Source organism: Trifolium pratense, linkage group LG6 (genome assembly GCF_020283565.1).
Source record: "Trifolium pratense cultivar HEN17-A07 linkage group LG6, ARS_RC_1.1, whole genome shotgun sequence".
Taxonomy (NCBI): Eukaryota; Viridiplantae; Streptophyta; class Magnoliopsida; order Fabales; family Fabaceae; genus Trifolium; species Trifolium pratense.
In genome coordinates this window covers 16,719,257-16,745,358 of record NC_060064.1, presented here as the reverse complement: position 1 = coordinate 16,745,358, position 26,102 = coordinate 16,719,257, and the positions used below count along the sequence as shown (strand labels likewise).

Below are 26,102 nucleotides of genomic sequence, written 5' to 3'. Positions count from 1 at the left end.
CCATATCCACGAAGAGAGTTTAATAGAGTCCAATAGCGCCGAAGAGTCAGGAATAACGCCCTGAAAAATAACATTATTACGCATCTTCCATAGATTCCACGTAGTTGCCAACCATACCAAGTGGCGAACACGTCCTTTGTCCTTCACTTTGAATAAATCGCCGAATAACAAAAAGTGATCAATACCTTCAACATCCAATGGTGTCGAAAAACCTAACCATTTAAGCACATTGCGCCACACCTCTATGCTAAAATAACAGGAAAAGAAAAGATGTGCACCATCCTCCCTATGCCATGATATTAGTCATGATATTACAATCTAACGGTTTCATCAACAAAAAAACATTGATGAAATACATGTCATTCTAACAAGTAACAATTGAATGAAGAGTGGGAAATGAACAATAACTTTCACCTATATTAAGTATAGTCATGTCAAGATATAGACAAATAATGCAAAAGCATTCTAAATTGGATTTCATCTATCTATCTAGCTATAGCCAAATACTAGTAATCAATAAAACTACTGTTTTTGGAATTTGGTTAGGTTTTTCGGTTTGTATGTTCTGGCGATTGTTCCTGTTTGATTAATGATTATATATACTGCCAAGCCAGCCAAGATGAAACAGTGTTACAAAAATGATTAAGCATATAAAGGATGTCTAAGATCCACGATGCAATTTTCAACTTTGGAAGTATTCTTCAAAGGTTTTTAATTTTGCTTTTGCCTGCTGCTTTAATATTTAGTGAAGATATAAAGTGGTCCTAACAAATTGAGACTTAAGTTGGTCTTTTATATAACATGCACACTCATTCATAATCTATGTATTAAGTTCTTAAGTGAGTTATCTAAAATTGAGTTTTTTAATCGTTCAGGACAATTGAAGTTTAATTTTTGGTGAGAATGATTTTTTGTCAGACTTTATTTAACTCGCGGTCGAATTTTGAATCACTAGGGTCACATTCCCCTGAACTAGAGGCTTAATGTAAAAAAAAAAATTAATTTTTTATTTTTATCAAAAAGATAAAAAAAATTGAGTTTTTCTTTTTTTTGCTCTTGTGGAACTCTTTTGTCCACCACCATACTATCTATGTGTTGTGTGACGGAATTAAAAGTCATTTCAACTTAAAGAACAATAGTGTTTTAAAGAAGTTAAAAAAAAAAAAAAACTCAATTTTTAAATGATGGTTTATTTAAAGACTTGGCCTCGTAAAGAACTTTTTTTTTTTTGCAAAGGCCCAACTTGAATATATCTTCCCAAAACAAGTCTAATTGATGGGAAATGATCTCATTCGGTAACTGCTGGACGCAGTTATTAATCAGAACCGTTTGATTTTAATTTAACAATTGAGATTGTTCTCACTAAAAAACATAATTTTCAATATAAACTGTTTGATCTAAGATTAATGGCTGAGATTGAAAATATTTAATAATTACAGCGGTGAATCTTAATCCTTAATTGATCAACCTGAAAATAAAAATTATATGATATCTATCTCATTTGATGAGTATCAAGAAAATATTTACTCCCAACTTTCAATAATAAGGTCTCCAAAAGAGATACTATAAAAAAGATAGTTTCTTTCACGTTGCATGTTAGTAATTTTATAAGTATATTAAATATAACTAGAATATAATATGAAATTAATTAAAATCTATCCAATATGTTATCTTTCGTATAGATAATCAAACATCAAATCCAAAATACGTTGGACGTATGAGAGGTGCATTGGTAAAATTCGAAATCTCTAATTAACAAGAGGCAAAATCCTATAAAGAGATGAAAAATACTATAATTGGGTCATAAGAATGTGTTAGACCAATCTAAAATGTACATAAGAAAAGGCACAAGTGTGAAATACAACTTTTAACACTCTTCAACTTGAGCAAAAAGAAAGAGAAACCCTTTGTACCAAAAACAAAAGAAGGAAAAATAAAGCCGTAAAAAAAATCTTCCTCACACACACATATGGTGATTACTATGTGTCTTTTGTCAAAGCATGGTCTCTTACTTCTACTTGAAGTGTTTCTCTATATTCCCCAAACCAAAAACACCCAATACCCACAACTAGGAGAATCTCACAACATCAAAGGGAAATAAAAATGATCAAAGCAGCCAACCCCATGTGTCATATAGATAATGAAAGTTGAGAGGAAAAAGATTTAATTATAAAAATAAAAGAAACTCATTTTTTTTTATATAGATATAAAAGAAACTCATTTTCTTGGTAAAATCCAAAAGAAGAATTTTATTTTTTCTTTTGTTCCTTTTTTTGCTTTGTGGGTGTACGTGTCTATATATATAAAATTGCATTTTTATATATAATATAGATACTAAATTTATTTTTCTTTTGAAAGTTATCATGATTATGGGTCAAAATTATTTTTTGCCTTTTCCCCTTTTCCTTTTATTGATTGGGGCCTTACTAACAAAGTTGTCTCATCTACTTTGAGGAGGATAAAAAATACCTAAAATTAGCCTTCTTAGAGTGGTCCATTTACTAAGAATTATATTTCTTTTTCTTACGAAGGTATGTTAATCATTTAATTTCATTAAAAAAAAACATATACAACTCACAACATGCAGATGTATTTTTGTGGACTACGATCATGCATTTTGAATCATGTTCTTGCCTTTAATGTTTTTTAAGAAGCGAATATTTCGTTGTATTAAAAGGTAAAAACACTAATCCATGTCAATTTACATGACAAAAAAAAAAATTGTGAAATTTAGATAGTATGCTATGCATGCATGATATCCTGAGTTTGATCATCAGCTCCGTTGTAAATCAAAAAAGAAAAAAATAAAAAAAATAAAAAAATAATTTACATCGATCACATTATGGTTAGGCATGGTCATTTTGGAATGATCTTTGGACGATTCTTCGTGTTTTTTTTCATATTGTACTTAACTTTCGAGTAGAAAGACTCGACGGTATGGAATACGCGTTTTTGGGTGGAGGATCGGGAGAGTGGATTTTCTTTATTTTGACACTTAGTCGTGTAAGCTATTTTTGATGTTGCGGAGCGAGTATATATATATATATCTTCTCCAACAAGTTTTTTTTTTTTTAACGGTAAATATATTATTATTAATAATTAAATCTCTGCACAAGACGATCAGAGACTTATAAAAGATGAACTACAAAACAAATGCGCCCTTGTATTGAGGAATTGATGGATCAAATTATTGAGTCCTCTTAAAAGTGATTCTTGGAAAGGTCATCGATCGCGAGGCACACACAAAAACACTTTTTTTTTTAAGGGAGCTAATGGCAAACTTTATAAATCTTTTGGCACAAAAAAATATATAATCTCTATTTTTTTCATTCATTAATTATTTATGTTTTAATTATTATTAATAAAAATAATTAAAGTCAAATAATTTGCACTAGAGTGTCATAGATATGCCAATATTTATAAATAAATATAACCCACACATAAATAAAATGATGAAAGAAGTTGTAATTCGAGCCATGGGGAGACAAAGCTGTCCCTACAGTATTGGAATATGAATACCACATAACATATTCTTGCGTGTTGGGTTGTTTGGTCTCTTTTACATGCCCATGGCACACTTATATCATGGAGCTGCAAAATTGAGTACAAACCTTGTTCGTATTATACTATCATTTTATAAATTATTTCATTGGTAAAAGAGACGTACAATAGAAGAATTTTGAGATGTACTTAGAAATAGACACAAATCTTATTCATATTATATTATTTTTTAAATTATTTCATTGGTAGAAGAGATGTACTCCTACTTAAATAATAGATCGAAGAATTTGGGATTACAAGTAATTTTTTTATTCAACTATTATAAGTTTGGGATTACTATAGATGTTTTTTGGTACAAACAAATATGGAGAATGTTATCATGTCCACTTAGATCACATATTAAGAAGATAAATGTGAAATTTTTTTATTGAACTTGTGGTGTATTCAATGCTTTAAATATTAAATTCTTTCTATCATTAAATGCTATATTTTTATTTTTAGGTAGTTTAACATGTGCTCTTAGAGCACAAGTTAACATGACCCAACAAATATATATAGATGTTGGGTATTTTATAAGTGTAAAGATTCATAAATCTAATAAGAGTTTGTTTGGCAAGCCAAAAAAGTTAGCTTTTGTCTTATGGCTTATAAGCTAAAAGACCTGTTTGGTAACAGTCTTTTCAGAAAGAGCTTTTAGCTTATTTTACTGACTTATAACTTCTTTTTCATAAGCCATTTCAAGTAGCTTCTGAGCTTATAGCTTCTAGCTTTTCATTTTTTTCGTCTTTTACCCTTATTATTTTAACTAAAATTCACATTTACCCTTTATAATTTATTATTATTAAAATTTAAAATAAAATAAGCAAATACATGTTTTAATGTTGCTTCTTTTAAAAACACATGTATATAATATGTTTTAACGTTGCCTTATTATCTATTTTCAAATACAAAGGCTAAAGCATATCATTTTTTTTATCAATTCATAGGTACGTACCTTACTATATATTTTTTTTGAAACAATGTACCTCACTATAATTAACTATTAGTATATTATATTGTGAATATATTTTGTTGTTATTTTTTCATAAAGTATATCTAAAATGAAAAAATATATAAAAATTAGTTTAATAATAATATTTGAAAGATATATTTATTGAATTAATAAACTTAAAATATTGTACCAAAAAAATAAAATAAACTTAAAATATTAAATTATAAGTATCTTAAATAGTATTAATTTGATAAAAAAAATTATTGAATTAAAGATGTTCTTTTATGTCATTCTATATTTATCAGTCAGTTGAACCGCTAATTTTACCAAACACTTCAATCAGCTTATCAGCTAGAAGCTATCAGCCATCAGTCATCAGCCATAAGCTATTATCTATCTTATCAGCTATAAGCTATTTTTGCCAAACAAAGCCTAAATATAATGTCTTATAATTTTAGGTAAAGACATGATGACCAACAAACAATTATATGATTACTTTTTGTCCAACGTGGGTGATTTTCTATGCTCCCTTATGACCTAACAGTTGTATTATTTCGAATTGATCAGTAAAAATATGCAAAATATCTAACTCATTTATATAGTTACTCTATAGTCGATGTAAGTAGATGATCCTCTGCACTGCACTCATCATCATCCCAACAATTTCTTGTCATGATGTGCACATATATGCATGGAATTAGTACCAAGTTACGTACTTATCTTTTTTTAGTGTATATTATTACACGTTAAAATATTGAAGTATGGTAAATTTAGTTTGTGATTTTGTTTGGGAAGATTAATAAGTTAACTTATAGCTTGAAAGTTAAAATTTTTGTTTGGTAACCGTTTTTAAAAAATAACTTATAGCTTATATCTTATTTAACATTATTTCAAGTAGTTTATGAGTTTATAACTTATCATTTTTTCTTTCAATTTTATCCCTATCATCTTACTTGAAAAAAATTAAATATTAATTAAACATATATTTTTTATGTCATCACATACTTATAAGCTAGTTCAACTGCTAATTTTACCAAACACTACAAATTTAATTAGCTAGTTTATTCGCTATAAGCTAAAATCTAGCTTATAAGCTCATCCGCTATAAGCTACTAACTTATTAGCTATCCATTATTTTTTACCAAACAGAACCTATGATTAATTAGTAGTGGATTGCACGTATGTGAAATAAATTTGATTGTAGGGGATATTGGGGGTATGGGTGGTTTAGCGAAAGAGACTTTCCATAAAAGCACAAATGCGAAACACAAAAAAGATGATGGTGAGAGACACATCAAATGTAAGTGTAGGACGAGTCCTAAAGGGTGAATATAGTGGTAGGGTTGGTCTCTATAACAAAGGGGTGGGATATTGATTGTCAATAAATGCTTTACTTACTGATTGCTGTTTCATCTATTAATTGCTACCATTCCTTCCTTGGTGTCACAAACGAATTACTAACCCACCCACGTGCACCCAGGCCCAACACAACACATACTATGTACTTAAAGATTAATGTACCAAAAAAAAAAAATTAAAGATTAATTTTGAGACTATTAGATACTAATCAATTTATCTAAGACATTAATACACAGTAAAATAATATTGGATCTTTCTGAAATTTATCTTTTTAATTAAATAAAGTAATATAAAATATGCTCTTTTCAATACAATTTTTTACTTTTTTAATTTCTTTTAACTAATATCCTTTCTCATATTACATGCAAATGTTTCTACTAATTAAATTATGCTCATGAAAAATTAGATTAGATATTTTTGAAGTATATATTTTTTGTGCTAATGCAAAATCTTCTGTTAAATTAACATGATCAATTTAATTTTTTTTTAATGACAACATATATTACACAGCTCAAACCCAAGTACAATTTAAAAATTTAAATTTTAAGAGAATGCTAACAATATTTTTGGATTTCAATTTAATCTATTTCCTTGAATTTTTGTTTTTTCTGAGTTTATTTGAAGAATGAGTTTGTTTGAAGAAGTTGATGAAGATGAAAAATAAAGGAGGAAAGAAGATGAAGAAAAATAAAATAAAATGAGGCGTTAATGCTTAATTATTAGATACAATAGACGAACAATGTGTTGGAGTTGATTGCAATGCAAGTCTCACATTGCTAATGAAGGAAAAAAAGTCAAGGAAATTATATTGGAGAAGTCTAACATTGCTTAGAATAGTGAAGCAAAGGGGAACACATGCTATATATAGAGACGTCAAGTTCCTCGTTTTCAATGCACCAGTCAGTATCACTTTAAACTTATATCTGACTTTTTGTTTTTCTCTAGTCCTCTTGTATTAGAGTATTGTGAAATGTAGTTAGATATTTGCTTTGGAGGTTGTGGGTGTACTGGAGGCCGCAAGGTGATTGAGGGTAGTCTATGTATTGCAACAATTTTCACATAGTGTTATTCTCTGGTTGTCGATTTAGACATGACCGTGATTTTTTCTCCAATTTTGGAATTTTCACGTTAGTATATTCTTGTGTTATGATTATGTTCTTTTATTTTCTATATGCCTGTTTTTCCCACCCCAATGCAAGTTCCAACAATTATATTTTTGAACAAAAATCAAATAGTTAAAACTAAAAAAAAATTATTGAGACCACTTAAGATGTTAGTCCACCTAAAAAATTTGAGGTTAAAAAGTAACGAAAAAATCAACTTGAATGATGAAAATACAAATAAAAGATCTAGACCTAACAAACGCTATAATTTTTTAAGTGAAACTAGTAGGCACAAAAATGAATCAATGCAACTAAATGAAAGGTATACACAATTCCAATGAAACAAGGTATACACATAGCATATGGACCAAAAACCAGACCACAAATAAAAATTATAATTCAGCAGAGAGTAGTCACATGAAAATAGTTGAAAGGTCGTTTCACAAATGCTACAGTAATTTATCCATCAGAAGGAAGAGGGATTGATGTGTAGTGTATGCATGTAATGGTAATTAATTGTATGTAGTATCATATCATGTATGTATACACTGCAGGAGGCATTATATGTTACCACTCAACCCAACCAATATACAACTTGGGCTCCACACACACTCTTTCATATTCATCTCATCTCTACTCTACGTATATTTTCATTCACCTTTTACCCTTTGCCCATGCCATGACCCTTCTCTCTCTTTACCTTATAAAGCTGCAAACAAGATCCATAATCCACTTCTCATATATACCTTTGCAAACTTCATGACTGACTGGACCGGGGACCATTATGATTATGATTATATGATATCATACATCCTACCTATATATCTTTTCATATCCTCTTAAAACCTAATCATTTGCTTTGAATTTTTCAAGCAAGACTCTATATTAAATGGTACTACTACTGATGTGGTTCCTCTTTCAACTTTTATTTGCAAATATAATAAAAGTTCATTATAAAAAAAATTAAGGATATGATTCAAATTCTAATTAGAGTTTGTTTGGTCTGAAGGAAATAAAGTGAGATGAAAGAAAACACGGAATAGTTTAAGTTCATTCCTCGATTTTCGTGTTTTTTTTTCTTCCAACTTTTTTTTCTTCCTTCCAACCAAACAAACCATCAAGTTTCATGTTTGTTGTAATAGACTAACAGTTATGTTTTTAAGTTTTTTAAACAATGAATATGTCATTTAATTTTTAGCTAATAAATTACGGTAATTATTTAAATAAATGACCTAATTTTAAATAATGAATATGTCATTTAATTTGGATGCTTTGATAGATCAAATTATCTTTATTTCTTGGTTTTGGTTTATAGGTCGGTTGAGAGTTAATACTTCTTTTGTATTTTCTGATTGGTGTAACGATCCGTTAGTTTGCATTGATAGCATCTAATGGTTTTCGTTTGAATTGTAAGGGTTGAGTGCCCCTTGTACTCCTTATAATTCAATTTTTGCTTATAAAAAAAAAAAACTCCTTTTTTTATTATTACCCTTTTTTCTAGTTATCTTTTCAATTGGACCTCAATTGTTTGGCTCTCATGATTCAAAAGAGATTGAATCTCAAATTCATCATGGTTAACATTAAAATTAACATTTTCAAAAAAAAAAAAAACATCAAAATTAACTGTCACTTTAGTGTTTTTGTAAACGTAGGATAATTGGAAGTGTAACAGTGCAACAAGCTAGAAACTTAAAGGACCTTTGTTACGTGAAAAATCTTATGACTTTAGGTTCATGGGTGATAAGTCATCTCTTTTATAAATTCTATATATTTTTTCGTTCTTAATCACTTACACTTATAATTTTTTTTAAAAAAACAGCAAATTCTTATTATTACAAATTTTGTACGAATTGTAAAGCACACAACTACTCAAACTCCAATACACAGTTATAGATTTTTGTTGTGGGTTATTATACACCCAAATTGTAGAGTACTTAATTAGTGAATTATTTTGGTACGTACATAGAAGGTGTTGAGAGAAGAAAGCAGTACATGGATACCAAAAATAAAACCCATGAAATGCCCCTAAAGATATTTATCCGTGTACATTCATTCATCATCACTATCCCTTAAAGTTTGAAGAGGACTAAAGTTCTGGTTTTGAGATAGTAGTGAGACAGTGAAAAAAAATCTTATCTTCATCTAGACAACTTTTCATCATCATCTTAGACAAAAAGCTAAATTTGTAAATCAATAATAATACTACATACATAATCTTGTAATCGAGTTGAAATCTTCTCTAAAATGATTATAAAATAGCTATTAATTTCACTTTAATTAATAACAATTTCTTTTTTCTGTAATTTATTGTAAAAATAAAATGGGAATATACCTAGATATAAAATTAATTAAATAATATATACTCCCTCCGTCCCAAATTATAAGAAAAAAAACAAAAATCACACTTATTAAGAAAAAGTAAAACATCATAATTTGAAATATGTTTTTGTGAGTTTTCCTTAGAATAAGTTGTATGGGAAGATGTAAAAACAATTTTTATTAGTTGTTTTTTTTTTGTTTATAACCCTCTGGTTCCTAAGGAAAATGGGCCCTAGTAATCCAGAGTTCGGCCGCGAGGTAAGTAAAGCCTGGCCAAAAGCATTGAAATTTTTTCCCTTATAATTTGGAACAAAAGCATTGGAATTTTTTTCATTATAATTTGGGACGGAGGAAGTAGTTCCACCAAATTAATAAATACACTCTTTAAAGAATAAATAATAAATACAAGCATCTTAATTAGAATTAATTTTGGGTGTTACTCAACCATATAAGATAGGATCATAAGGTGAAGATTGTCTCTATTTAAAAACTCTTGTTCATTTATATCTGATTGAGTTTTTTTTTTTGTCAAGTAGCACAGTGACTAAACTCTCACACATTTAAATGTGGAGAAGTGTGGATCTGATGTGAAACTTTTAACCGAACATAATATAGAAATTTAAAGCATGCAAGTTGTCTTTTAGCTTGGCAAAATGAACCCACATGTATATTCTATATGAAACAATTGGAAATAAATTAATTTTCATTCATGCATAGCATCATTAGACATTAATCATGAGCATGAGTAATTGAGTACCATGCCAAACTTATAATCATCTTCTTATCTTAATAAGCAGATCATGATCATCCAGCTTAATTAATACTAGATTATATATATATATAGAAAGTGAAAATAGGTTTTATACATGAGAAACAAAGTCAAAGAAGTTGGATAAATATGTCTTTTAACAGCTATATATGTTTTGTATCCAGTCATTCATGACTCTCCTAGTCATAGCTAATGTTCCAACATAAAGAGAAAAAACAAAGAAAATTTTACCTTTCCATTAAAACTAATTAAATGTTGCTAATATTAATCATTTCACAAAATAATTAATATTAAGATAATTAACATTTTTTTTTTGAAAATTCAGTATCCGACCCAAGAACCGACTAATCCGACAAACAGATAATTAACATATATAAATCATTATTATTCATTATCCTGCTCGACTTCAGAAGCAGGTTCATCTTCTTCTTCAAATCCATCACATCCAAAAGCAGCATGACCATTTCCAAAAGCTTTAATATGATCTTTAAGAGATCTCTTATGTTTGAAATCAGAACCACAAATACAATACCATAACTTGCCACAATTCTTTTCATGAGTTCTCCAATCTCCTCTAACAGCAAAAGCTTTGCTACATTTTCTACACATGAAAGGTTTAATTCCATGTTTTCTCTTGTAATGTGTTTGAAGTGTTCTAAAATCTTTCAATGGCTTTGCTCTTGGATGATCAATGTTGTTTCTACATCCTTGTGCACAACAGTAACAAGGTAGTCTTAACATTCCTGTTGGTTGTGTTCCTCTTAGAGATTCAGGACCTTTTCTGTACTGTGATCCATGCCCCCACATATGCATCTATAAAAACAAAACAAAAAATCTCAAAAAAAATAATTTAGGGTAAAGTAAAGAAAGCAAAATCATCAAAAGCCTAGACATTCAAGGTAGTGAATGCTTATACATACAATAATTTTTTTTGGACGAATCGAAGAGACAAAGGTTTTATCTCAATTGATTGGCAGTAAGGAGTAAGGACACTCTGCCACTTACAACTGTTGCATATTTAAAATAAATTAAAAATAACATGTTATTAGGGTATAATGATGAAGGAAAGATTTAATTTGGAGTGTAGCTATGGCGATCCAAAATTACTATTAAAAAAGATGAAATAACTACAAAAATTCCAGATGAAGAAAAAAACATTCATCACTAAATTTGACGCCGACACTTCGAAAATGAAAATAAAGACAGATTAATCTCATTTTTGTCTTTAAATTTCCATCATTTTTTCATTCTTAAGATTAAATTTTAACAACAATTTTTTAGAAATTCATACTAGTCATTGATTTTTTTTTTTAAATAAAATATTTAATTTAATTGAGCAATGGAAAAAAGAAGGTAAATTTGGAAAGATCAGTTGGATTCAGACATTAAAGCCACAAAGAAAAACAATATTTTATTTATTTATATAATTATGTAAGTTTTGTAGAAGAAACACTGAAAAAATTTCAGTTCTAAACAGGTGCCAAAATACAGAAAGAAGTAGCACAGACTTCAATGTATAGTAAAAGGCATAAGGAACATTGATTGAGTTGTTTAATCAATCAAAGAAAAGGAAAGGTCTAGTAAGGCACTGATCCCAGCCTCCTCAGTACTGTGAATCAGAAAAAAGCTAAAATTCTCAATTAATTAACTAACACCATGCAAAAATTAAATACTCCTATTTTTCAAGGAAAAAAAAAATACAAAATTAAGCAGAAGAATTGAAAGATTTTCTTAAAAAATAATAATCATAACTTCTTGAAAAAGAAAGAAATGAAAGACACCATAGATTAACAAACAATCTTTTCCTCTTTCTATCCAAGCATCAGAGAACCGTTAAAGGTTCAAATCAGGGAAGAAAGTTATATACACAGAAAAAGAAACAGAAGAAGCAGAAGCAAAAGGAAATTTATTTTTATTTCTATATTTTTTAATTAAAGAAAAAAAAAATTATTTTTCTAAATTAACTTCAAGACTATTAGGTCAGTCAGTTCAGTGGTAAGAATCTGAGTCTGAGTTTGAATTGACGGAATTCAAATTCAAATCTTATATGAAATAGTCGTAAAATGACTATTAGTATCACTTTTCGGCTTATTGATAATGATTTTTCCTCGGATCAAAATATAAAAAAAAAAAAAAAATAATAGAAGGAGCTAGTTTGAAACATGGTGATGATATACCTGCATGTTGTTATATCTATTGAAGGTTTTGGAGCAAACAGGGCAAGAGAATTGAGTAGGACCAATGAGAATCTGAGAAGGAGTAGGGATCCAATATTGTCCTTTGTTAAGTCTATTATTAACCATGAATCCTGAACAAGAATCCTCACCATGTTCTTTGTTATTATCAGCAGTGATATCTGAGGAGTTAGAAGAAGAAAGTAGAGAAGCCATTTCAGCAGCACTAGGGTTTGGTAAACCTATGTGAAGTGCAACAGTGACAGTAGTAGAAGAAGAACTAGTTCCATCTTCTTCTCTTTCTTCTAAATCCATGGCAGTGCAAGGAAGGTATTGATCTTGAATATCTTGATGTGATTGTTGATCTTCATATTCTTGTTCTTGTTTTGCTGGAATTAGGCTTAAAAGGGGTAGTTCTTCTCTGAGAGGAGGAGAAGGTGGTGAAGTATAATGGAAAAATGAGTGGTTGTTGTTAATGAAGTTGTGGTGGTGAAGAAAAGGGTTGTTGTGGTGATGTGGAGAAGGGTTTGAAGATGGTAAAATATGGTTGAATTTGAAGAAAGTTGATGATGAAGATGAGAAAAGATTAGAGTAAGGGTTATTAGCCATTGATGAGAGAGATGAAGTGGGAACAGTTTATGGCTAACTAGTTCTGTTGCTTGCTTTTATAGAAAGAGAGATAGAGAGAGAGAGTACAAGATGGCTGAAGGAAGTAGCTAGTGAATGGTGGAGAGAGAGAGAGAGAGAGAGAGATTGGAGTATCATCAAACATGGGAAAGTTAAAGGTTAAGTGGAGGGAGGGAGAGAAAAATAATGATAACACATTAAAAATATACAACTATTGCTATATAGAAAGAAAATAAAAAACAACTTTATTAAGATATATTCACATGAGTTTGATTTTTACACATTTTAAATCAGGATCGGTAATTAATTGTTTATGTTAGTATTTTTTATCGACAATATGTTAGTTTTGTTCTTATGAGAGTATAAAAATGATTTGATGATTAAGATGAAGGAGATAGAGATTAGAGTGATAAGAACGATAGAGATTAGAGTTCGAGACAAAAAAGCTAATAAGTAATAACCATACCTATTATTAATCGTATCCTTTTAGACTTTAACTCTTTTAACCTTTGAGTTAAAACTAGTTGAACTACTCAAACAATATGCTGGTATTTGTTTATCTCTGTTTCTTTTTTCTTTCAATTTTTAACAACTTTGACCATAAAAAAATTGATATCTTGTTTGTTTTTTTTATCTCTCTTCTATATTTTACTCACATTTTAAAAATATACGTGCTAAATACTTTACAATAAATTCGACAACAAATTTTTAATGGAAAATCATTATTTCTCCATTATTAATTAATCTAGTAAAAAAAGCAAATCAAGTTAAAGTATCTTGGAATATAGTGATTTTTTTTTCTCTCGGGATACCATATATTTAACTATTTTAATTGTTGTTTCAAGAAGAACAAAAAAGAGAGTTGTTTTCTTACTAAAATTTGGAACTTCATCTAATGTTGATCTCGCAATTTAAACTACACTTGCAAAAGGCAAAAGACATTAGTGATCTTATTAAAAGCGGCTTAACTGAAATTTTCTTTCTTTATAACTAGTTTTCTTTTTTTTGTTTTAGGCTTAAATACAGTTTTACCCCCCATGTTTTGAAAAATGCGGAATTTTACCCCCACTATTTTATAATTTGTTGGATTTTGCCCCCCACCAAAATTCTGCACAAAATCTGTTTTTGAGCCTCAAGTTCAAAGCTTTGCACAGAACTCAATTTGGATCAATAATTCACCAAACGGGTACTGAAACAACCGAAATCGAGTTAGTTTTCTACAGTATCAAACTCCACTAAATTTGGAGTTACAGAGAGAGATTAATTACCGTTTTAGTGAAGGTCTGTTCAAATTAATTATCGTATGAAACTACTACTGGTATTTTCGTCATGCCTCTCACCCTATAGCTCATTTTTTAATACTATTTACATGTATGGAAAGCTAACGAAATTACCCTTGTTGGCATTTCAATTTTGTCGAATTTGGAGTTACGATGCGTTCGGTAAACGATGTTGAATTTGAAGATCACAAGTAGATTTCTGCAGAATTAGTAATTAGACAGACCTTCACTAAAACGGTACTTAATCTCTCTCTGTAACTCCAAATTTAGTGAGGTTTGATTCTATGGAAAGCTAACTCGATTACGGTCGTTTTGGTATCAGTTTTGTGAATTATTGATCCAAATTGAGTTTTGCGCGAAGCTTTGAACTTGTGGCTCAGAAGCAGATTTTATGCAAAATTATGGTGGGGGGCAAAATCCAACAAATTATCAAATTGGTGGGGATAAAATTCCGCATTTTAAAATAAGGGGGTAAAATTCCGCATTTTTCAAAACAGGAGGGATAAAACTGCATTTAAGCCTTTGTTTTAATTAATTTAGCAGAAAAAAAAAAGTCTGTATAACACAGTTAGCTAGCCCCCTTTTATGGTTAAGAAGTGCTATCTAATTAATTTTTTCAATCATTTCAATTCCAAAAAAGTCAGCTACCTCTCCCTCACATACGACATTTTCAAAACCATGACAATTGCATGGGTTATTGATCAATTTTTTTGTTGTAGTAGTAAAATCATATATAATAATATATAATTATGAAGTGGATAACTCAACTGATATGAGTTAAAAGTATAATCGTCTTAAGGATAAAGCTATTAAAGTTTCTGCCGGAGACCACAACAAATACATAGTTTTGAATAAACAAAAAACTCTCATATGAATACAAAATACCTCATATGAATTATTGGACCGGCCTTGGTTAGAAGGAGTTGTAGGTTTTGGGATCAACTCCAGACGAATGATAAAACATATTAATCTAACACTAACAGTTTTCGATTTTTTTTTTTTAAAAAAATTAAATTATGGGGCCAAATTGTCCAAAAAAATTTAATGTAGTAGGTCCTAAATGTTCCTTACTTTTGTAAATATAATATACAAAAGAAATTAAGTGTTAGAGAAATTTTGCTTAACTTGTCCATCTATAAACACATTTTTTTTTTTGAACGGCATCTATAAACACATTGTTGACAAATTATCATCCTCAATTCAATTTTTGTTTAGCCAAATTGATCTTAATTGTACTAGCAAACAAGTTCAACAAATATATATTCAAATAAAAAGTGTTGCTTGACAATGAAGTTTTTCAAAAAAATTAATTTCCCACCTATTTTTCCTCTCACCGATGAACCAAAACAAATCTTCGATATCTCAACTTGTCACCGTCCTTATCCCTTCTCTTTCTCCCAATTTTAACCAAAACAGTAATGTTATTTTAATTTAGGTTGATTTAATCAAAGGATTGTCCGCAAATGATCAGAGTTGAATCAAATTGGAGGTCGAGGATTTTGAAAGTGAAAAATTGAGGTAAATCATTTAGCTTATCGGCGTTCATTGCTGGCTTTCTTTCCTCCTCTTTAGTTTTATGCATTTTAGTTCTAAATAAGTTTTAGTTTTTAAAAACTTTCTGATTTCTTGTTTAATTTTTCAAGTACAATTTCTAGAAGGAAAAAAAAAAGGCAACTGTTAATGAGTTAAACCAAATTGCTGAAGTTAACATTGAAAAATATTTTTGGAACATTAAGACAAAATTAATTTGATTATGACAAGTATATGATTTTATTCGTAACACTCTGCCATTTTCTATTGAAATGGTGTTGATGAATGCTAATGGTGTGTGTGGCATAATATTCATGCCACCATTAACAAAGCTTTGCTTTATAAGTTAAGAACGAAGTTTTAGAATTGAAATAAAAAATAAAATGGATTAAAGAAATTAAATATTCAAGAGATTTGGTCTATAATTCAAGAAACGCCTAAATTTAGGTAACTTTTTTTATCATTTGTCTAAACCTCCTTCTAATTCACAGATTGAATCATTGATATTTTCTCCGGTCCCTATTATAAGAAAAAATTAATTTTATAGTTCATTACAAAATTGATATATCTGAATTATAATATAGACTAAATACAACAGTTTTCCAATTGAACCTAAAAAATAATTTTTTACTTATAATTAAGAGTGACAAGAGGGAGTATTATTTATAGATACCTGTGATAGTAATTTGTTTTCTTTCAAATAAACTTTTTAGTTCTTTTCAGACCAACTTAAATTTAATATATTCTACTTCCCTGAATAAAAGGAAAAATAATAAGTAAATTAAAATTAAATCTATATGCATTTTTTTAGGGTAAATGATTATTTACCCCTTGTAAAATAAGCAAATTTTCGTTTATCCCCCCTGCACGGATTTTTTTTCTGTTTACCCCCTGCAAAAAATAGATTCCCTCATTTCGCCCCCTGGGTGTACAGCAGGACAAGTAACTGTGCAAACCTGTTGACGTGGCTTTGTACATGTGGAAAAAATCATTTATATTTATTTTTTAAATTCCACGTCAGATGATATTTTTTTTAAAAAAGTAAAAAATAAATTCTGTTTTTTTTCCCCAAAATTGTTTTAAAAAATTAATTTTTTTTTATACAAATGATTTTAAAAAAATTTCCAACAAAAAAAAATTCCTCCCAAAATAAAAAAAAAAAGAATTTTCTTATTTTGCTCCCAAAATAAAGATTTACTCCGAAATAAAGTTTATTTCCGAAATAAAAATTTTAAAGATTTATTTTCAAACTTTTTGAATTAAAAGAAACATAATCTTTATTTTTTAAAAACAAGACTTTATTTTTTGTTATTCTCTTTGAATTAAAAAAAATAGAAAAAGATTTTCAAAAAAAATATAAAATAGAAAAAGAAGTTTTATTGGTGTTTTCCTCTTCTATCAAAACCATTTGCCCTAGAACTAGAAAAATAGAAAGAAGCATAAAATAATAATGAAGTAGAAGACGATTTCGGTGATTGAAGCAGAAGACGACGACGAATACGATCACGACGGTGGAAGCAAACGATTACGGTGAAGATTCTATTTTTTTTAATTCAAAAAGATTTGAAAATAAATCTTTATTTTGGGAGTAAAATAAGAAAATTCGTTTTTTTTTTTTTTTTTTTAGGAAAAAATACTCAATAATTTTGTACGAAAAAAAAGTTATTTGTAGGAATTTTTTTAAAAAATTTTGAAAAAAAAATAAGAAAATTCGTTTTTTTAATTTTGTAGGAAAATTTTTTTTTTTTTTTTTTGATAAAAATATTATCTGATGTGGAATTTAAAAATAAATATAAATGATTTTTTTCCATGTGTACAAGCCACGTCAGCAAATTTGCACAGTCACTTGTCCTGCTGTACATCCAGGGGGCGAAATGATAGAATCTATTTTTTGCAGGGGATAAACAGAAAAAAAAAATCTGTGTAAGGGGGTAAACGAAAATTTCCTTATTTTGCAGGGAGTAAATGATCATTTACCCTTTTTTTTACTATGATATTTGTACGAAATTTTCACTCCCGTTAACGATGATTAATCTTCATCGGTAAACTTGTGGGACACACAAAGTGGGTTCTCTCATCTCAAGTGAATTTTCTCCATGAGCATGAGCCATAAATGAAACTCCTGACCATATACTTAAGATGACCAAATTTTTTATCACTTGCACTAATTCATTAGTAAATTTATATGCATCTAATATGGCAATCCTTAGGATTTGATTTCACTGCATGAAAAAACTATTACTCCATAATGCATAGTATTATAATAGTCATGATATTTTGTCTTTTCTCTTTTCATAATGCATTTATAAATTGAAAGATATATAACAGTAACTAATAATGTACTAATATCCATATATCTCTGGCCCCCAGGCCCTGCCCTTCCTTTTGCCTTAGTTGTAAATATACGCCTTACTTGTTTAAACATGTTAAACTGTACAATATTGGCCCACTCCTAAATGCACCTAGATCCAAAACCATACTCTAAGCATCACTTAATTAGCGCCTAATTTTGGGATTTGAATTGTCGTAGAGAAAACATGCGGTTTCATATTGTTTTTGATTTTTGGATGTCAATTTATGAACGTTTCAGAAAAAAATAACACTAAATTTTTTTTATCTATTAGATCATCGATAATTGCACCAAATCTCTGATTCCCTAATTTGGACCCAAAAAATAATAAAAGCCAATACAATGAGTTGGTGAGTACTCATGTAGATCATCAAGAACCACGACAAACCAATACTCTAGAATCACAAGAGATAGACATCATATTTCTACTAAATTTTTTACGACAATAGCCAATTAGAGTCAAATCTTTTAAATATAATTGTTGTGAGACTAAACACTCTTAATTGAACTACAATACGATGTACAAGTTTTGTAATTTCCTTTTCATTTCACATGTGTCTCACTGCCACAATGTACCATAATGTCTATTTGCCCTCAGAATTGTCACACAAATTAGAGTCATAGTCATAAAAACATTCTGTACGTTTAGAACAGTACTGAATTAACTTCATCAATCCAGCCACCACAACCATTTTGAACAAAATCACATGGTTTAGTGATAATTAATTAATTAATTAACTAATTTAAATTTAGAGATAGCACGATTCCCATCTAAACCCATGGGAAAAGGGCAATAGGATAGAACATGAAATATAATTAGCAGTCCCAATAAGAGGCCAACATTAACATTGGTGTGCGCATACCAGTCGGCTAAGCAACCTATGAATCAACTCATTGAGATTGTCCTGTCAAATCTTTCCCCTGCCACATTATTTGTAACTTATTTTAGCTTATCCTTTTCAATATCCCACATCTTAAACATAAATAAAACTTAAGAATGTAATCGGGCGCGTCTAACATGCATAAGTCTCTCGAGTGGTGTATGTTGTATGGTATACAAGAAGTGAATAATATCATAATGGTATATTTAATAAAAATATATAAACCGTTAATTTTGATGGGTCTCAATGATATATCAAATGATTTTTAATTTTTCTAAAAAAAATTGTGGATGATTTATATGTATAAACATTCAATTTAGCTGTGAATTTTGTAAAATTCACGTTATAATATTATTCATGACTTGCGCATCATGTACCATTTAAACCACTATTTCATGTTAGACAAATCCTATTATGACACATGTTAATATTCTCCGTATAATATAGTACATATAAAGGGTGATGTTAACTATACAAAATATTTAATGTTTAAAATGCAAAATAAGAGATTAAAATTATCTTTAGATGGATTGCTTAAAATGATGAATAGTAGGAGATTAAAGTACCTATATGCAATCATAGAGCACCGAGAATCAATTCTCTCAATTTTATTTTCCTCAATTTTCTCGATCTCTACCTTTTAATTAATCTTTTTCCTCTTTTTCTTTTCTCGCTCCACACAAATTAATGGCTAAGATTCTACTATTTCCCTCGTGTAATAGAGAGAATCCGTTTACATATAGTATCTACCTACATACTACCTCCGTAACAATATATAAGCAAAAATTAATTTTTTAGGTTCATGCATATTTAATGTATCTGTCCTATAATATAGACCAGATACATTAAATATGGAATAAACCTAGAAAAGTGACTTTTGCTTATATATTGTCACAGAATTACTTTCCACTTTCAATATATCACGAGTAAAATGCTAAATACTTCCCTGAAATTTTAAAATTCGTCAAATACTCCCCTGAAATTTGGAAATAGACAATTACCCCCTGAAATTATAAAATGTCAATCAAATTACACTCTGCTCCGTTTACTCCGTCTATTTTGATAAGAAAAAGATGGATGAGACAAGAATTGATAAAGAGTATGATGTTAGTGTTTGGTGTTTCTTGTCTGGTTCTGAATCTGATGACTCAGATTGGTCTATTGGGTGGTTAGAACCTCTTGGTTTTGATTTTGAAAGCAATGATAATGATGAGGATGATTCCGGTGATGATAGTTTTGTTGTTTTGGTTCCTTATTATTCACCTGGTTGCAAAGAGGTTGAAAGACTCAAACAATGTGCTTTTGAAGGCTCAAAATAGACAGAACAAATGGAGCAGAGGGCAATTTGATTGACGTTTTACAATTTCGGGGGTACATGATGATAGAATAAGATACCGTATATTAATGATGTGATGGCGATTTTCGCAAGTGTACGAAATCGTGCAAGTAATATATTTAAAACGGTAAGACCGAGTGTCGAACTCAAGGATCGCGTTATACTGTTGAATTGTGATTTTTACTCTATTGAACAAAAGGTTTCAGTTTGTTTGGTTGCAATAGCAATAATAATAACAACGAAAGTTACTTTGAAATTTGATAATAATAAAAATGTCAGGGATGAGTATCCTTTGGGTTCTAACTCTATATTATAAATTTGATCCTAATATTGAATTCATTCAAGATGTTGTTACCAATTTCCTAGATTGTTTAATCCTAATCTCTTAGTGATTAAACCTTTATTCTTAAGATAACCCCTAATCTCTTAGTGAATTTAAAATTAAGAATAAGCATATGAATATCAGAAATTATAATGATTTCAAGGGTTTGCATCCATCTCTAGACTACAAAGGCAAGAATATGTAATCTCAAGCATTCACAAATTCCACTCTCGTTTCAAATCGTGAATCGTAAATCAATTTAAAAGTGATCAAGTAATAAAAAGCATTAAGAACGGAGATTACATAAACAACATACTTAAATTCATTCAAATAGATAGTATCAAATCATAACATAGAGTTTTCCTCCAAATTCAACTCATCCCTAACAATAGATGATTTAGTTACTCATGAAGAATTACAAAGAATCAAGAAAAGTGAAAGAATTACACATAAGATTGATGTTGAGAAGCTTCAACTCCAATGATTGTTGTTGAACGGCGGCTCCTCTCAAACCCTAGCAAAGTGTTTTTCTCAATTCTATGTAAAAATCTCTGAACCCTAATAAAATATGACTTTTGGGCTTATATAGACTTCAAAAACGCAGGATCTGCGCCTGGGCGTAGCAGAGTTGCGCCTGGGCGTGGCTGACGTGGCAAGTGAAAATTAGAGCTACGCCTGGGCGTGGCAGAGTTGCGCCTGGGCGTGACAAGCCAGTGTTGAACCATGTTGAAGTGAGCAGAACTGCGCCTAGGCGTGGCAGAGTGGCGCCTGGGCGTGACAAGTCAGTGGCTGATTTGATTAATTTTTTCCAAACTTCTTGCTTGAATCACTAACTCTCATAGTTGACTTCCCGAAACTCCTTGGACACTATTTCACTTCAAATACTAAGAGTGCACCTGATAACACACAAAAATATAATAATACTCCAAGAATTGTTTGGTTAGGGAAAAATCAACACAAATCAAACTATTTTCTCTAGTTATTGGATGAACTAAATTTCTACACAAAAGTGATTAACATTGGAATAAACTAAGAAAATTAATTAAAATAAAGTCTAAAACTGATTGAAAAATTAAATAAAAATGATGAACAATCACAACCCCAAACTTAGCCTGTTGCTTGTCCTCAAGTAACACTTGAACAAACCGCAAAGAGAAATACCGCCAACCAGGACCCATCTCCTCAACCAAACTCATGGCCTTTTGTTAGGGTTCTCCCATCACAATTTCAATCTTCACCAAGTGCCATTGCTTCAAATCTCACAGACGAGCAATTCGGACAATTCACCACAAGACTTTCGATAGACACCTCAATTTCAACCTTTCTTTTCACACTCTCACCAATATCTCTCAAGTGTTTATATGGGTTATCTCTCAAATTCCACAGCAAACATCATTCTACCATAGGCTTGAACAAGTTCTATACAGAAATTACAATGCAATAGTACACACACTTTTAGAGGTCTTTAAGGTTATAACGGGGCTTGGGTAAAGGTGGGATATTTTTGGATAGTAGGCTAAAGACTTGGAGTTAGAAGGACTATCTTAATGTATCCACTTGTTACAATGCACATCAAAAACTTGATCGGAGCATGAGAGCCTAGAGAATTGTTGTTTATTCACAATTTTAAGCACAAAAAATTAAATGCATATTTTTGGCTTTTGATTTTCATTTTTTTTGTTTTTTTTTCAATTTTTTTTTTTTTTTTTTTTTTATTTACAATTCTCCAATTCTTCTAATTTTTCTATTTGCTCTCTTATCCCCAAAATCATTCATTCTTTCAATTGTCACCCCAAACTTGAAGGTTGCTATTCCATGAGCAACCCCAAACTTAAAAGTTTGCCAAGACACAATTAGAAATGCCGACCTAACTCCAAGTAAGGTGGGTATATTATATATATCATTCATTTTTTGTTTTTTTTTTTTTCTTTTGTATTGTGGCTCAGTAACACAAGAAAAGGGTATCAGGCTCAAAGGGGTTTAACAAAGGATAATCATTATTCACAGGGTGGTCAGAAAAGGCTCAGGGTACCAAACAACTTGCCTCAGTGTGTGTATAAATTACAAGTAAACTATTAAGAACAAGTGCAAGTTCTGAAGAAATAACATATGCTGGAATGCTCTCAAACAAAAGAATAAAAGTGTTTGGCTTCGAATTCTCACCAGTTTAGGATATCTGAAAGGTGAAAAATCAAAGTACCACAAAAAACCTTGCAGTGTCAAAATCCTCCAAAGTCAACCTATGAAACTGCCGCAACAGAAAAAGGCATCCAATATCCATGTAACAAGGTCACCCTTCTGATTAGCCACAAAATAAGATTAAAAATCTGAGCACCAATTAAACAGCAAAGACTCAACGGGTATCATAATAAAAATAGGACTGCAACTACTTTAGAAAGAGATTGTTCATTCATCATAATCATAAAATTTCTCAACTACAAACTAAAAAGACTATACTATTATTATTTTTATTTTTTTTTTTGATTTTTTTTTTTTTTAAGAAAAGTGAAATAAAACTAAAAAATAAAAATTAATGATACCTCTCATGGGTTGCCTCCCATGAAGCGCTTCTTTAATGTCATTAGCTTGACACATCAACCACTATTAAGGTGGCATATATGACACAAAGAACACATCATCCTTCTTCTTCATTTTGTTGGGGAGGAACTCCATGAACTTGATATATAGATGATGTTTCTTCCATAACTTTTTCAATTGGAAATTGATCAACAAGGCATAAATGACATCCAGAACTTCATCAATCTCCTCTCTTTTGTCGACCCTACTGCTAAAAAAATTTTGAGGAATATTTTTATGTTGAGAAATTTCTTGTTCGACATATTCACTTCTCAAAAGTTGAGACTTTTGAGCTTGCTTCCAAACTAGATCATCCTCAATTTTTATTAATTCTCCCTCCTCATCTTTCTTTTTCACTTCAGATTCTTCTACTCTTGAAAGATTTTCTTCTTCCAAAGGCATTAGCTCTTGTTCTACATTTAAATTGAAACAAGGATGCTTGCACTTGCCCTTAAGATGATTCCTCCCACAAAAATCACAAAAGAGGTCGGGCAAACAATAACAATATTGAAAATCATTCTTACAAAGAGAACAATAAATGTATGTTGCGCAACAACCCTTTTCATCATTTTCTCCGCAGATGGCACATCTTAGAGGAATTTTTGCGTATATTGCTATTCTCTCCTCTTTATATGCATAAACTTTTGCAGCCAATTTATCTAGAGCAATTTCCAAACTGGACTTCTTAATTTGAGGTGGGTTAGGTAGACATATAGTTTCAAGATAATTCATTGCTACAAAACTTAGATAAACTCATTAGTAGCAAAGCACAACATAAAAGAATTAAAAAGCTTTTTTTTTTCGTAAAAATAAAAATTAAGTATATACAGAAATTTTGTTGCAGAGCAAAAAATTCCAATTAAGCAAAAATAAAAATTCAACAGTGATTTGGCAATCCCCGGCAACGGCGCCAAAAACTTGATGGCGATTTTCGCAAGTGTACGAAATCGTGCAAGTAATATATTTAAAACGGTAAGACCGAGTGTCGAACTCAAGGATCGCGTTATACTGTTGAATTGTGATTTTTACTCTATTGAACAAAAGGTTTCAGTTTGTTTGGTTGCAATAGCAATAATAATAACAACGAAAGTTACTTTGAAATTTGATAATAATAAAAATGTCAGGGATGAGTATCCTTTGGGTTCTAACTCTATATTATAAATTTGATCCTAATATTGAATTCATTCAAGATGTTGTTACCAATTTCCTAGATTGTTTAATCCTAATCTCTTAGTGATTAAACCTTTATTCTTAAGATAACCCCTAATCTCTTAGTGAATTTAAAATTAAGAATAAGCATATGAATATCAGAAATTATAATGATTTCAAGGGTTTGCATCCATCTCTAGACTACAAAGGCAAGAATATGTAATCTCAAGCATTCACAAATTCCACTCTCGTTTCAAATCGTGAATCGTAAATCAATTTAAAAGTGATCAAGTAATAAAAAGCATTAAGAACGGAGATTACATAAACAACATACTTAAATTCATTCAAATAGATAGTATCAAATCATAACATAGAGTTTTCCTCCAAATTCAACTCATCCCTAACAATAGATGATTTAGTTACTCATGAAGAATTACAAAGAATCAAGAAAAGTGAAAGAATTACACATAAGATTGATGTTGAGAAGCTTCAACTCCAATGATTGTTGTTGAACGGCGGCTCCTCTCAAACCCTAGCAAAGTGTTTTTCTCAATTCTATGTAAAAATCTCTGAACCCTAATAAAATATGACTTTTGGGCTTATATAGACTTCAAAAACGCAGGATCTGCGCCTGGGCGTAGCAGAGTTGCGCCTGGGCGTGGCTGACGTGGCAAGTGAAAATTAGAGCTACGCCTGGGCGTGGCAGAGTTGCGCCTGGGCGTGGCAGAGTTGCGCCTGGGCGTGACAAGCCAGTGTTGAACCATGTTGAAGTGAGCAGAACTGCGCCTAGGCGTGGCAGAGTGGCGCCTGGGCGTGACAAGTCAGTGGCTGATTTGATTAATTTTTTCCAAACTTCTTGCTTGAATCACTAACTCTCATAGTTGACTTCCCGAAACTCCTTGGACACTATTTCACTTCAAATACTAAGAGTGCACCTGATAACACACAAAAATATAATAATACTCCAAGAATTGTTTGGTTAGGGAAAAATCAACACAAATCAAACTATTTTCTCTAGTTATTGGATGAACTAAATTTCTACACAAAAGTGATTAACATTGGAATAAACTAAGAAAATTAATTAAAATAAAGTCTAAAACTGATTGAAAAATTAAATAAAAATGATGAACAATCATGATGATAGAATATTTTATTTTAACCAAACATTAATGATGATAAACAACATATAAGAGCATCTCCAATAAGGATATCTAAGAGAGAGTTTCATATAGACTAATGATACGGTATCTTATTTTTTTTATCATTGGAGTTCCATGACGTGGCACATAGGGTATCAAAATTGTTGATACCAGTACCTTAAATAAGGTACCGTATCATCAATTTAATGTTATTATTATTATTCTTTTGTATATAAATTCAATTGAATAACTTTCATATATGTCACAAATATTACCGTTGACATTCGATGTTTGTTGATCTTGGTTTTCTTTTTTTAATATAGGAAAGTTTTATTTCTTTGGCACATTTCATTTCATAAGTTTTCATTCAATTTAGTTTCTTCCGCAACAGTGCAAAATAGATTTTTTTTTTCTTCTTGTAGTTAATGTTAATTTGATGATATTTCCAATTTGTATAATAAAAATTAAAATATTCAACTTACATGAATTTTTTCCAAAACCAATTTCCTACGGTAACAACTTCCAAAATCCTCCTTTTTATATTTATCTATGTATTTATTCAATTAAATAATTTTTATTTGTATTTAGACAAAATAAAAAAATAAATATAAAAGGGACCACTTGTTATTAATATATGATATTCAAAAAGTGGTATCACCATTGGAGCAAAATATGTACGAGTTGCATAAATATTA

At 30.0% G+C, this 26,102-nt stretch overlaps 1 protein-coding gene across 1 annotated transcript; it reads right to left on the bottom strand.

The window, feature by feature from the left end:
* Positions 1-10,127: 10,127 nt before the first annotated feature.
* LOC123888376 (zinc finger protein WIP2-like) lies at positions 10,128-12,916 on the bottom strand. Its single transcript, XM_045937420.1, has 2 exons — positions 12,220-12,916; positions 10,128-10,855 (listed from the first exon to the last, which is right to left on the bottom strand). The coding sequence occupies exons 1-2, from the start codon at positions 12,823-12,825 to the stop codon at positions 10,427-10,429; spliced, it is 1,035 nt and encodes a 344-aa protein (XP_045793376.1). The 5' UTR covers positions 12,826-12,916; the 3' UTR covers positions 10,128-10,426.
* Positions 12,917-26,102: the final 13,186 nt, after the last annotated feature.